Below are 15080 nucleotides of genomic sequence, written 5' to 3'. Positions count from 1 at the left end.
TTCACTACACTTCCCCTGCATTTGAAGTCATAATGCCTGGAAATATTTTTGAAAGAAAGCATGTAGGCTACAACTATGTACTGTGTAACTCTAATCCCAAGAGCTAAAGCTTTCTCAATTAAAGCAAGCATTGTGTAATATAAGGTGTATTTCCTCACAGGGAAGTTCTGACTTGATATTGAAATTGTAATTTTGATGTTACGTTGGCTGGGATATGCAAATGTAATGCTTTAAAGATGTAATTAAAGCTTTCAGAGAGAAAAGTTGATTTTTAAGGAGTCCAGAAGATGAATTAAAGGAATTCAGTTTCCTTTTATTGAAGGGGGGAGAAGGGGCAAAGTTATGTTCAGAAACAGAATTTTGGTAATTAATAAGCCAAACTGTCATTCCCCCAGAGATCCTATTGTTGAATACATCTGCTTTGTGTATCAAACATTTCTTTTTGAAGTGTTTTAGAATTGATCAGAATCCCATTGTATTTGGAGACAAGGCAGAATTACAGAGCCAGCAAAGCTGCTCTTTACTGATGCAGAGGTGCAAGGTGTAGGGAGGAGCTCATGTTTCCTAGCAGTGTGGGGAAGGCTGTAAATTCCCTGTCCTTCCAATGGCACTTTGAGCAGGAATGGTTTGTCTCTTATGCTGAGGTTTGGCTGTGGCCATTGAGGACTGCAGGTCTTCTGTTTCTGAGTAAGGTTTCAGGATTAGTCTCTAAGTCATGTCTGCTTAATGAAATAAGAAGCAAGGCACTTGGAGGTTAGATGCTTGAGAGAGAAATGTTTTAATCCCCGGTGTCCATGTGGGTACCCTTCAGCATGGAACCATGCTCGTGCTGTTGGAGCTCCCTGTGCCCCACAGTCACAGTCCAGTACCTCCTGAAGGGAGGTACTCTGACCTTCCCTTTCAAGAGCAGAGCGTAGGTCACTCTTCATCCAAAAACATCTTTCTTGTAAAGATCTGCTGCTGAATGGGTCTCTTGTTAATTTACAAAGCAGCACAGCTAAGAAATCCACCCAGGTGCTGGAGAGCAGAGTCTGTTGTTCAGTACCTGCTGCTCCTAAGCTGTAGCTTAGTGGAGAGCATCCTAGTCCTTTGTTTAGGTGGAGACCATTTTGCCGGTATAGAAAATAATGCCAAGATTCATAGTCCAAAGAGGGTGGACATAGATAGCAGCCAAGTGCTGTACTATATTTACCAGCCTTTGGGTACATAAACAATTGCTCATGGGTTTGGGTCTGCCCAGCCTTTCTGTCCCTTCTCCTTCTCAACATGCTTTGCACTCATAACAGATTTTCCTTTTGTTCTTGGACACCTTACTTGGAAGAACATGAAGTTTCAGGCTCCCAGAGAGACCTCAACAGATTCAGATATCTCAAATCTCTGTAACTTTGGGTATGTGCAGAAGTGCCTTTATGTTAGGGGAACTTGAAAGTGAGACCCTGGAAAAGCTCACATGCCTTTGAAGAAGACAATTTGGTGACAGATTGGCAGAGCCTTCTAGGAAGGGGGTTTTGGTCTGAGGGACGACCGACAAGGACATTGGAGTAATTTCAAAGTTTTTGGTTACTCCAGTGAAAGCAGCTGTTGCTTTCACTGTCAGCAGGCAATAATCAGCCGTTTATATGTCCCTGTGCTCTTGCAGGGGGGACACAGCTGTAGCTGTGAGGTGTCAAAGTGTACCTGTTGAGATGGCATATCACTCCCTCTGTTCTTGTTTTGTAGCCCTAGGAAATATAGCACCAGTTCCAAGACCAGGCATGTGTTGGCTGTATTGGGGACCAGTGCTCCCTCTACATTATTCTCATGAGCTACACCTTCTGATGGAATTCTGCATCTTTTTCTGGGGATTATTAACTCAGAATTTGAAGAATCTGAATAGTAAACAAGTGCTCAAGTGTTTCAGACCTGCACGGTTTCTTGCTCATTTTCTCTTCCTTTTTCTTGCTGATGAATGCTTTAGTTCCCACATTAAAAGAGGAGCAGTGTCAGCAAGAGGCTGTGTGGCTTTGGGGAGCTCCCCAGGGGCAGGCAGGCTGTGAAGGGTTGCACAGCTGAGGTTGGGAGTGTTGGCAGGAGCATGCCAGGTGCTTTCCAGCAGCTGCAGCCATTGGACAGCTGCCCCAGCTTGGGGATGCAGGACTTAATGTGCAGTTCCATTTGTGTCTCCATCACTGTCCCCTCCCTGCACACCCCCCAAATATAAAGGTGTTTCCTGATTCTGTACAGGATCAGCAGATGCACTCTACTTCCCATGTCATGTAATCCCTACTGAAATGGAAATACCGCTGTAATACAGCAACAAGATGTCAGTGACTCCTCCTCAGCTGTCCCCACTTCGTGCAGGTACCTGTGTAGTTCTGTCTAGTACAGCATTCTGCTGGCCACTCCTGCCTTCCTGCTGCTTACTGTCCAAAATATTGTAGAGATTGAAACTGCAGTGATTTTGAAGGGGGTGTGGATATAGTTTCAGAAGATGTGTTTTGTTGTGGTTTTTTTCTTCTCACAGAAAACTAATAAGAAACTTGTTGCCTCAGGAGACCAAGTCAAGTGAATTTCTAAGAGGCTGGGCACTGTCATATAGCAAGATTTCAAGTATCATGCTTAGGGGAAATTGGCTGTAAGGATGAGGAAGCAGTGCTGTGTATCTGCAGTTGTTTGACAGGATTTTGCATCCCATTGCTTTCCATTGAAGCATTAAATAGTGACTACTGCTGGAGACAGGATATTAAACTTGGTACAATCTCATGTGTGTTTTTTAGAGCTTTTGATTCTCAAGAAGTGAATGAACTCCCTTATTATAAAACTTCTGTTCTAATCCTTGCAATTTAATAATATCATTAAAATGTTGTATAATGTATATGCAATTTCAAGTTTTGACTTACAAAGGCAAGTTTAAACCTGCTCATAAGTTCCTCCTGCTGTGCTTAGGAGCTGGCAGGCAAAGTAAAATGCTTTGTCAGCAAAGCAAAACAAGTAATTAGAGCTAAACTTCTTTGCACTGGGAAGAAACCACTGTGCCCTTGCCACCTAAACCCATGAATTTCGTATAGACAGGTTTCAGTGTTTGTGGAATTATGATCTGGAATTAGTCTCACAGACTCTGTAAGATGGTGAGTCCTACTTTTTCTTTGGGTTTTTTTGTTTGTTGGTTTGTTTGTTTTTGTTTGGGTTTTTTTTTTTTTTTGTTGTTTTGTTTTGTTTTGTTTTACTTTTTCCTCTTTTTTTTTTTTGTAGTTCTCATTCTCATATGCCCACCTTTATCTTGCCATGACTTCATACCATGCTGAAAGGTTGCAATTCTCTTCACACTGTTGCTTTGTTTTTTCCAGGAAAGAAACTGGTGTTGGGGCTTTAAGGGAGCTGTAGAATACACAGGAGGCATTGAAACTACTTAGTATGAGGCCAAGTGTGAGCAAAGATAGCAGAGTTCTAACTGCTGAAGGGCTGTGCTTGCAGGGTCAGAGCACAGCAGCTACATCCCTGAGACTGCCTCTGTACTAATTGAAAAGATAAGACAGACATGGGCTAGGGACAGCATTCTCTGGCTGCTGCTGCCAAGTGGCAGGACACAGCTCTTGTCCACAATGGTTGAGCTGTCAGGCCTCTGCCAAAACCCAGGTACCTTCATCCAGCCTGCCTGCTGGGAATGGTTCTGGCACCTGCTTCATCCTGCATAATCCAGGAGAGCGAGAGGTGGCCTGAGCCAAAGCCCTGAAATGTGCTAATTGTTGAACATTTTTGGCCAGTACTGGAGTCTCTGCTTTAACCTTGTCTTCTTTAGTGGCCACTTAGCCCAGCTTATGCAAGCTTCCTCACAGATATATTGGGATTTTAAACACAGAGCCATCGAAAGGTTGGTGGGAAGGGAGTTCTGGAGGGTATCTAGTTCAGCTTCCAGGAAGGAGCAGAATGTGGCTGGTCCAGAATTAAGGAATCCTAAAGGTAGCTGTAGAGATTTTAATAGTTCTGTTTCATGAGCAGTGTAAATGAATTTTTTATTTTTCTTGCTTTCAGTGGGATTGGGTAGAAGCCTTTGTCAAGTCCTAAGTGCTGGGTTGTGTGTCCCTGCTGAGTACAGTGTGTCATCAATCCCAGACAAACTTTTTGCCTGGATAAGTGTTAGGAGCACTTGTCTTTGCAGTGCTGCAGGCAGGATGGTGGCAGCTGTGTGTCCCCTGGGCAGGCTCCAGCTGTTCTTGATCTCTCCTCAGCTAGTTAATTACATGCAATATTTCTGCCTCTGCTGTGTCATGGTGTTTAGGGGAGCACTCCCCAGGCTAGTGCTCCCACAGAAACTCTCCAAACTCACTCACTCTCCCTCCCGCCCTGCAGTGGCTGGAGAGGAGAATAGGAGGCAAAAAAGGTGAAGATGGTGGGTTCAGATAAGAACAATTTACTGGAAATGGCAATGAGATAAGGAGAGGGACAGTAAGGGCAACAATATTCATGACAGAGAGTACCAGAAAAGAAATGTTACTGCTCACTGTGGAAACCCACAACAGACAACACCAGCTCTCTCTGCCGTGGAATTGGAGCCATAAGGAACTTCTGCTCCCCAGAAAAGACTCCCTTCCCCCTGCCCCCAGTAATGATGTGAGGTGGTACAGAATAACCTTGGTGTCCTGGCCATGCCCCCTCTGGGCTATTGCAAAAAATTAACCCTGTCCTGGCTGGAACCAGAACATGCTGCTAAATGAATACGTAGTTTTATAATATTCTACTTAACATCAGGAATATATTAGGCATTTCATTTCTTAATTTTAGTATCACAGAATAATTTAGGTTGGAAAATCCCTCAAAGATCATTGAGTTCAACCATTAACCTGACCAGTCCACCACTAAACAATGTACCCAAGTGCCACATCTACACATCTTTTAAGTACCTGCAGGGCTGGTGAATTCCCTGGGCAGCCCATTCCCATGCTTGACCACCCTTATGTTGAGGAAATCTTTCCCAATACCCAATCTAAACCTCCCCAGCATAGCTTGAGGCCATTTCCTCTTGTCCTTGTTACCTGGAAAAAGAGGCCAGCCCCCAGCTGGCTAAAAAGTCCTTACAGGGAGTTTTAGAGAGTGATGAGGTCCTCCCCAAGTCTTCCTTTCTCCAGATTGAACAGTCCCAGCTCTCTCAGCTGCTTCTCATGTGAGTCACTTTCTAGACCTTCACCAGCTTCATTGCCCTTCTTTGGACTCATGCCCAATTTACTGTAATCTGCAAACTGACTGAGGGGATGGACGCTTGATCCCCTTGTCCAGATCACTGATAAAGATATTTAAACAGGACTGGCATCAGCAGAGTCCTGGGAAACACTACTAGTGACCAGCCACCAAGTGGATTTAATTCCATTCCCCAGCACTCTCTGGGCCATCCAGCCAGCTAGTTTTTACACCCATCCAAGACGGAAGCACTCAGTTTCTCCATGAGGATGCTGTGGGAAACGTTGTCAAAGGCTTTAGTAAAGTCCAGGAAGACAACATCCCCAGTCTTTGCCTCTAGCACTAGGCAGGTCACCTTGTAATAGGAGGAGATGAGCTTAGTCAAGGGTGGCCTGCCTTTCATAGACCAGATAACTGGGAGAGGAGAATGTTTGAGAGACAGTTGGTGTCTTTAACTGGTGTGGGTAACTTCAGAACTCCAGGTGTTTATTGAGCACAAATTTATATGTGGTCTTTGTGCCTTCACTGTCTTTTATCTGTCTGTAATATTGGAATTATCAGATGAAACTCTTAAAGGGTGGTGTGAACACTGGTTACATCACTTATATTTAGCATTGTGAACTATAGTGTTCAGGATGATTTCTTCTTAATTTCATCCCCGATTGTGAGCTTTCCTTCCTCCTGTGGCAGCCAAAGGAGGGACCAGGTCTGTCATTTTTTTCTTGGTTTGAAATTTCACAACATAAACTAGAAGAAGATAGGGATGCTGTCGACAGAGTGGGGAAAATACTCCCTGAAAGCAATCTGTTACAGATTATTCTAGTGAAATAATCGCCTCCATACATGTCAAGTTAGAGTAGGACTTCAGATTTTTTTTTTCTCTATGGCTTCTCCTAATTAGTCATGTGTAATTTCATATTAAATGATTATTCAAGACTAGAAGTGGCAATTTACTGCTATTTTGAAATAAAAATTACTTTGGAGTTTATGATTGCATATTCTGCAGCTGGATGTTTCAGTGCCTCATTGCCTCTGTTCCTGTTACAGGTACATGTGACAGCATCGCAGCAATGAGTGGAATTTTAAAGAGGAAGTTTGAAGAAGTTGATGGCTCCTCACCTTGTTCCTCTGTGAGGGAATCAGATGATGACATTTCCAGCAGTGAAAGTGCTGACAGTGGTGATAGTGTCAATCCGTCCACTTCCAATCATTTTACCCGTAAGTACTAACTCTGCGTACCCAAAGAATTATTCCTGTTTCTCAAAATAAAATAAATTTTGTGGTTAGATAAGTATGATGATTTTTAATTGAGCAGATCATGCAACATTCTCTCCATGATGTTAGTTTGTGACTTGCTCAAAAATACTTAGTAAAATACTCTTACATTCTTTTACTTCTTGTCTGTTAGACTGTTGTTGTAAAAGTTTGAAGTCTCTTAGAAGCTCCTACCTATTTGCCGTTTGAATTATGTAGCTGTTTGTAGTTAATGTTAGGAGTTGTATTCCAAATAGTTCAAACAGGTACTGTAGGGAAAGTGCTTTAGCTCAGTTTATTTTCCTTAGCTAAATGTATTGCAGCTGTCAGCTCTCTGTAATACAGTATTGGTGAGAGTTCTTCTCTAAAAACAAAAAAGCTTTCTTTTATTTGGAACTGATGAATGTTGTGTATGGTAGACATTATTTCAATAGTTTCTATTTTTCAGGTACCAGAGGATATTTCTGTACTTTGCAATGGTTTTGTGTACAAATAAGAATTTGGTCTTAAGTTAGCCAAGCTACATTTGCAGCATATATTTCTGGGAATGATAAATTTCCAGTTTATGTTTGCAGTTTATGATACTTGTTTTAGATGGTTATATTATTTATTAATAGTGAACTGCATTTTCTAAAAAGCAGGGGTTTTCCTCCTTCAACTGTGTTGCATTTAGATCTCCTCTGTGGAGTTATTCCTTAAAACTGTGAGCCAAGGAGTAGGTGAGGCTCCTCACTGCTGCCCATACAGAGTGTGTTCCATGTAACTGAGTGGGTGGATGTGCCTAGAAATCATGTTTGTAGCATGTGATATGAATGTTCTTATAACTGTACTACCTACAGATGCTGCTGTTCAGTTTGAGCAGGCATTTGGATGTGTGGGTCTGAATCTTCTTTGCTCTGGTAGGGAGTGTTCCTGTGCACAGGAGGGACAGGCACGACTTTTGAAACAGGTTTACATGGACCACTCTTGAGGTGCTATAGGATATTTAAGATGCAGTGCTAGTTGGGACTTATTTTATTGAAGTGCCACAAAGGAGTAAGTGACCCAGTAAACCTCTTTGGTAGTATTTAGAAATTTAAATTTAGATTAGTATTTAGAAAATTTACTTGGAGACAATATTATCTGCATGCTGCTACTTTAACATTTGCATCTGTTGAAGAAGTTAGTTAATTATTCATTGTAGACTGAAAACAGGCTTTTTACATCAGTCATTCCCACCCACACAGAAGACCACAATTTTATTGTGAATACATGCACAGGTGATACAATGAAAGGGAACAATTCAGGGGACAAATTTGGAAGTTGTAGTACATGCATGTAACAATAAGCTTTAATTGTAGTTAATATAATAAACAATTTAGTTTAAAGGAATTTCCCTTTCTGTAAGAGGAACTACAGTATTTCTGTGTTATGATTAATGATTTATCTAACTGCGAAACTTCTGGCCAGAGTAATAAATGTTTATCTGTGTGTGCACTCACATGCATACAGAAATGGTACATACTACATTTTAAAAAAATACATTTTTGTATATCCATTGGTGATATAGAAGTAGAAAGAGCAAGTAGTTTGTGTGTGCATTGACTTTTTAAAAAAGTATTGTCTTTAATACAGATGCACCAGTCTAAGTTCCAAGAAATCAAATACAGAACCTCTGTATTACTTAAGAGCTATTGAGTGAGACTCACCTGAAAATTACATGCACACCTAATGTATACTAATGCACCTGTTAACAGTGTTCATTGGAAGGTATTTTGTTCATGCTTTAAACTCATTCATCTTCGATGATAAAAGACAAGAGATGAGCTTTTCTAAGTTGAATTTGAATCTCAATATAAGGTTGAGGGTCCTTCTGTGAGACGTTTTTCAGTGAGCAGACTGAAAAGAGCCAGTGCAGAAAAAAGGCTGTCGAGATTCCTTGCCTCTGTTACATGCCTGAATACCTCCTTGATGGAGGTTATCTTCCTAAGCTACTTCCTGACATGTTGTACCATTTTCTCTTCTATTTAGTGGGATGCTGTCAGATCCTGTGTACTTTTTTCTGCTCTGTTTTCATATAGGTGAATACGAAGTTGACTATAAACTCTCTTTTACTGCCTGGAAAAGGGGGAGAGGGTTGTGTGACCTGTAGTCAACATCAAGATCTGTATATTAATTCTTAAATTGAGAATTAAAAAAAAATGCTAATGTGATCCTCTGAGTCTTATTTTTTCTTTCTAATTGACCTGACAAAGAGATAATTCTAAATTGCTTGTAACTACAATCTCTTCAGCACTTTAGGAAGCAGGCATTTTGTATATAAATCCATCTAGCACAGCTGATGCATCTCTGTATTTACACAACCTTGATACTGTATGTATTGGGTCAGATAAACAGGAGCCTAGCAAGAATTCTGCTCAATTAGTCCTACAGTCAGTTTAACCTGCCAGCTAAATGAGGCACACAGCTGTTGTGGGTCATTCAGGTGGGGCAGAACTACCAGAAGATAACTTTGTTCTCAGCAATTAACCCTGTAGTGTGATGACAGAAAACACATGACTGAGATGGCCCTAAGTGCTATTGCTTGTGACTATTACACAGGAATAAATACAGTTTCTTTAACAATATATCCATTTAAACAAATAAAGACAGCAACAAGAAGAAATTAATAAATCCCTAGCCTAGGCTGCAGGCAACTGAGCAGTAAATAAAAATTACAGTCCATAAAGAATAGACAAATTTTACCATTAGCATTTTCTTTATAAGGTGTGTATATTTTTACAGATGTGCACATTTTTAAGTCTCTTAGCAAATGATGATGGAGTGCCTTCATTACTGCTGGCAGATATAATCCCTGTTGTGTATTTTACTTACATTTCTCAGTCTATTGAAGCAATTTCAGTTTGATTCAGCAGGTCATTAGTCATTGCAGATTTACTTTAATGGGTGCATTACTGGCTGGTCCACATGCCTGTCCTATTTCACAGACCTGCCTTCGTATCAGAAAGAAGGATGTTCATCTTCAAGTAGCAGCGCAAGTATTGCACATACAGTATTAGTCAGGACTTAGGCATACACGGAGTACAGGACTGGAGCACTCAAAATGCCATTGGAGCTCCTTTCAATTGCCCTGTCCAGTTCTGGGACCCCACTGCTGTGTTTCATCTGCTCCACAGCAAACTGAAAAACCTGGAATTGCTGTTGAGGATGTCAGTACAACACCCTGACCATTCCTATATTGTGTGCACTGAGGAACACTGAGTTCCACATTGCAGCTCAGCCGTGGGGGAATATGTGCCCTTCCAGGGAAGGGTAATGAAGCTCGTGAAGGGTCTAGAGCATAAATCCTATGAGGAGCAGCTGAGGGAGTTTTGGATGTTCAGTGGAGAAATGGAGGCTCAGGGGAGACCTTATTGCTCTCTACAGTTCCATGAAAGGTTGTGGCAAGGTGGGGGTCTCTTCTCACAGACCTGGGGAAATGACCTCAAAGTGTGCCAGGAGAGGATTAGGTTGGATATTAGGAAAAGTTGCTTTGCTGAAAGGGAAGTTAAGCATTGGAAAAGGCTCCCCAGGGAAATAGAGAAGTCACCATCCTTGGAAGTATTCAGAAAACAAGTAGACATGGCACTTCATTATACACTTTAAGGGGCATGGTGGTATTCAGTCAAAAATAATTTAGGATCTTGGAGGTATTTTCCAATATTAATAATTTGATGAATCTGTGATTCTCGCTGCTTTGGTGAGGTACCTGCCTCTAAATGCTTGGTGGTTTTTTTCTGATACAGAAGAATACCCAAATTTATCTTACAGAATCGTGTGCGATTGAAAGACCTGTGGGGACCTTGTGAAGTCCTGTCTTGTGCACTTTAGTGCTGGTAATAACTCCCCATAGCACATGAATCACAGATGCATCTCTTAAGAAACATAAGGAGCTGCTGCTTTCCTCTGCCATTTCAACTTCAGTGTCCTGTAGCTGAAACTTCTCTTTCTCACCTGCAGAGTCACTTGAGATGGCCAGCAGCAGCTTCTCTGATAAGGTGATTATCACCAACAGGAGGTGCTGCCATCACACAGTCTGGTTGATGTCCTCCATCAGTTATCTCCCTATTGCCATTAACATTATCACTGCCATGAGCAAGGTTATCCATAATCACAGGTCCTGCCATTCCACTAAGTAGGGTACTGTCTGTAGAGTACTTTTGGATCTACTTTGGTTCATTAGGAATGGACAGGTCACTGAGGGCTCTGAGAAAAACCCTTTGGTCTCTAAGTGCTCTTCCCATCTTTTGATTTTGCTGTTAAAGATAGTGAAGAATTTGAAAACACAAAAATACATCCCTGTTGCAGTTCCTTCAATGTGCCCTGTAAAGTACTGTTTGAATTTTGTAGAGCCGCTAAATTACTGAGATTGCCTTACATATGTGCCCATGCATAATGTGAAAGAAGGTATGAATGAAATCCTTAGGAAGGTGTAGCTTTTTCTGAATTATCTTCATAGAGGGGTAAAATTTTATTTGGTGTAAGGTCAATAGCACAAGACTTGACCTGAGCTTTGAACTTAAGCTGCATGTTTAATTGCTGGTTAATGATAGAAACTTCAACTCTGAATGAGTTAGAAGTGGTGGTGCTGGTTTACTATGGGAAAACACATGTAACTAAATGTAGGCATTTCTTTTTTCATGGCATCTTGCAGTTATTTATGTTGCCAGCAACCAGGCTTGGAATTTCCTTGTTAATGAGGAATATGTTTTGATTGCTATTTGTTGACTCATGTTATGAAATGCTCACAGGTTGAGAGGTTCTTGTATTTGATTTTAAAATCAGTCAGCTCATCTGAGCATTAAAAAGCAAGGAATGCAAATAAATTCAGCAAAATGCAGTGCAATGTCTCAGCTCAAACTCACACAGAATGACAGGACAGGGTATACCATGACAGCATCTCTTCATCTGGAATAAGGAATACTGTGGTGAGAATTGTTAAAAATTGAAAAGAGAGGTTATAAAGCAGGTTCCCACTAGTTTTTAGAATGATCTGTGCAACTGATTATGTTTCTATATTTTTAAGTAAGTTGTCCATTATAAATTAGTGCACTTTGCACACAATACAACCAGAGATAGTTTTTGCATTACATGATGTTTTTGTTGGCTTAGAAATCATCAAACAAAATAAGTGTTGTCAGAAGATGTTCATGATAGGTACATAAAATATGGTTGTAAATGCAAAGTGTCAGTCAGCTGAATGGGTAGCTGTGTTTACATGAAATGGCCATTCACAGAAGCCACAGGTGGGATGGGACAAAGGATTGCCTGTACTGTCATAGGAGAGCTCAGCAATGCAATTGTTATGCATGGGTGTTCCTACAGGGATCCCTGGTAGGACTTTCCTCCTCACAAAGCTGGGGCCAAGGCCAGGAATAATCCCCTATGGAACAGCAGCTGGCATTTAGAGGAAATGGTGAGGCAGAGAGCACTTAACCATCTCCACTCCTCCCCAAAGGCTGATGATATTTGCAGAATGGAGAAACTGGACTAGTGTGATGTATGTCACAGAAAAGCACTCTGGAGGTGGAGGGTGCTGAGGAAGTAAACTTGGATCTTTCACTGAAATTTTAGTGGTCAGGTTCCAGCTTCTAGTATGCATCCTAACAATGCAACATTTCTGCAAGATTTCTCACCAAACACTTGACAGTGAGGCAAAATGCTTAAAATACAAATTAATCCCTGTCTATTCATGTCAGACTTGTCTGTGAGCTAGTAATTTTCAAAAACCTTTTCAAATGTGACTTAAATCTGGCATTAGGCAAGCATTCCCATCCAGCTCCTCCTGTGAGGTAAATGTAACTTTGATTTTACCCTAAAGGAACCTACTAGAAGGATAGAGCAGTGAAGTACTCTAGGTAGGTGGTGGTGTTCTGCAGCATTGTCTCTCCTCTCTCAAATTACCTCTAATTTACAACTGAGTATGCAGTTCCCTTCTAGACTTTGAGATTAAAATTTCTTCTGGCAAATACTTCCCTTGTCCTCAAGACTACATGTTTCTTTTGGAGGGTGTATTTTATGTCACAGGATTTCCTCTTAATGTAGATTTCCAGCATGTAGGAAAAGTGTTTTATCATTCAGGGTTGGAAACTTGTAAATTGAGTGTATGGAGACTCTTAGAAAATACCTTTTTGAAGATAATAGGATAGAAGGAGAGGTAAGAGAAAGAGGTAGAAGCAATTTCTGGATACAACCTTTTCCTAGATTTTGTTTTCTATGAGGGTTGGGAAGCAAGCTGGCTTTTATATGCAGCATTCTGACCTGGATTACCAGGAGGGATTAGGCTTTGCTGTTCTGTGGTGTTAGACTTGATGAAACTGCATGGAAAGTCATGGAGCAGGTGGAGAGTAGTGCTAATCCTTCTTGCCATAATGGTTTGTATGACACCGAGTATGCAAAAAGCAGACAGATTGGTGGTAGAGTGTAAGAAATGCAGCATTTCCACTGATCTAAGATAGAGCTTCAATCCAAAAGGCTGCTTCACACATGTTTTTTCCAGCCTTTTGAAATTTTACGTGCCTAAGATATTTCTGCACTGGTGACAATGCATTGCTTTGCCCTCATTGATGCAGGAGTGTGAGTAATCTGCTGGGGAGCCATATGGTTCACATTTATTTTAATGTGTCTTTGACATCAGGAGAATAGCTGAGACAGCAGAAGAAAGTGCTTATGTCTTGGAGTTCAGCCAGAACTGAGATCATTTAAGTTTTGTAATCAAAGAACTACCAGTTTTCTGGGTAAAAAATGTTAGAAAATCATGATGAGCTTAAAATGTCATTGCTATCAGGATTGTATAAAAATAGGAAGCAGATTTTGCATTTGATGGATGAACACAGCTTCAGCGGGTGCTTTTCTCAGGGGGAGGTTTGGATTCTGTTTCAGCCACTAAATATGCAGAAGGAAGGGCTGCATCTTCCACAGGTTTCTCACTGCTGTAGCTCCAGTGCCCAGCTTGGAAAATGAGGATGTTGAAAGGCAAATGGACAGTGCTGATGCACAGTGCCTTGGACATATGAGAGCAAGTCAGGAAAGCTTTGCTTCAGTCTGCCAGCATATTACTGCTCTTGCTTTCCTATTGCATTAGTTATAATTTATTCATATACAAATGAAACTTGGGTGATTCTTTTAAGCATAGGTTGGATTGCTAGTGGAAATACTGATTTTCCCCTTTAGAAAGGGGAAAATTTTTTCATGGGATTTGTGAGTTGGGTGGGCCAATGATGACATCTGTTACCAAGATACAAGAAATAAATGATGACTAAGTATGATAAAACCTGATTTTTTCAAATTTTCAGTAAATGTTACTAGGTGTATATTCATGCTTTCTAACAGATCAGAACATACATATTTTGTGTGTTCTTCTGCTCTGTCTTGAGTTAAACAGTGCCCTTAGCAGTGATTCCAGCAGATTGAACATACTGTGTAAGGTACAGTGCATGCAAAATAACAAATGCCCCAGACTCTTGATAAGGTGGTAGCTCTGTTTTGGTTGGTTTGAAGTAAAGGGTTTGAATCAGTTATAGAGCACTTTGTCCCTGACATTGGAAAGTGTTCAACATTTCCATTCAATATTTAATAGTATTTTTGAGCTCACATCAAGGCAGCCCTCTGCTCAGAGATTTTTAGGAAGTGTAATAGAGCAGGAACACAGTGCTTTGCAGTGCTGATTGTGCTTCTTTCCGTGCCCTTGGTAGCTGAGGTGGTCACAATTCTCATGTCTCCTCGCTGACATTCTAATCTGTGCTTTTGACTAATCAAATACAATCCTGTAAACTCCTGCAGCTCCTGCCAGATCTATTCTTGTAAACAAAATTCACATAAATATGAATATATTCTAACTCCTCCCGACAGCAGCATTCAGGAGACGGCTGTGGAGTTCTTCATAGGGCCTTAACTCTGCCCTTTAATGAGCTCTACCAAAAGATAGGATGTATTCCAGAAAAAGTAATCCCATGTATTCTGAGGGCTCTGAATGTTTACACACGTGTTTAATTACAGACTGTTGTATAATTTGTCTGACTCAGAATTACAATGTTCATAAATAACAGCACAAACTTCAATGGCATTTACAACAAATGTGTCAGCTCTCTCATTGTCTTCATACACATCTTCAATCTAGTGCTAACTTTACAGTGCCAGTGACACTGAAGTTACCGTGTGTCAACATTTTCATGAAGTTCATCTTAATTCTGACAGTTTTAATCAGTGACATATCAAAAAAACCCCACAAACAAACAACTTTGATGGTGTGGCATTGACAATTCAATTACTGAAACTGATAAGAACTATAAAAAAATTGAAGATATGCATTAATGGGTTCTTTAAGACAGCCATGACATCTGTAGTCAAAACTGAGAGACTGCTGACCGAAGTATTAGGCATAAATGTATGGCAGTGCATGAAATTCATGTTCTGAATTTTGATGCACACACATGGGCAAAAATGCACATAGTGTAAAAGCTCATTCATGATTATCTAGTTTTTATCAGAGATGATTTTTTTTTTTTTCATCTGGAAGTAACTAGATCACATACTCTTCTGCTTAGCTTCATTTAGCTATTAATGTTAGCGTGTAGTGTGTGAATACAACCTAAGGGTCATTATTTATGTTTAGCCATTAGTATGAAAGTAGTATCTGTACCATAAAAAGATTG

General features: G+C 40.6%; 1 protein-coding gene across 6 annotated transcripts in view; it reads left to right on the top strand.

Annotated features, from left to right (window-relative positions):
• The window catches only part of CSRNP3 (cysteine and serine rich nuclear protein 3), a 97930-nt gene that overhangs the window by 65552 nt on the left and 17298 nt on the right, over positions 1–15080 (top strand). For all 6 annotated transcript variants that reach the window (XM_077181472.1, XM_077181471.1, XM_077181469.1 and 3 more), the window contains one exon: positions 6202–6372. In XM_077181472.1, coding sequence (XP_077037587.1) covers positions 6202–6372 — 171 coding nt within the window. The remainder of the gene's footprint in view (positions 1–6201; positions 6373–15080) is intronic.

This window comes from Agelaius phoeniceus, chromosome 7, assembly GCF_051311805.1.
Source record: "Agelaius phoeniceus isolate bAgePho1 chromosome 7, bAgePho1.hap1, whole genome shotgun sequence".
NCBI classification, from domain to species: domain Eukaryota; kingdom Metazoa; phylum Chordata; class Aves; order Passeriformes; family Icteridae; genus Agelaius; species Agelaius phoeniceus.
The sequence above is the reverse complement of the archived record's forward strand: the minus strand, read 5'-3'. Positions and strand labels throughout refer to the sequence as shown.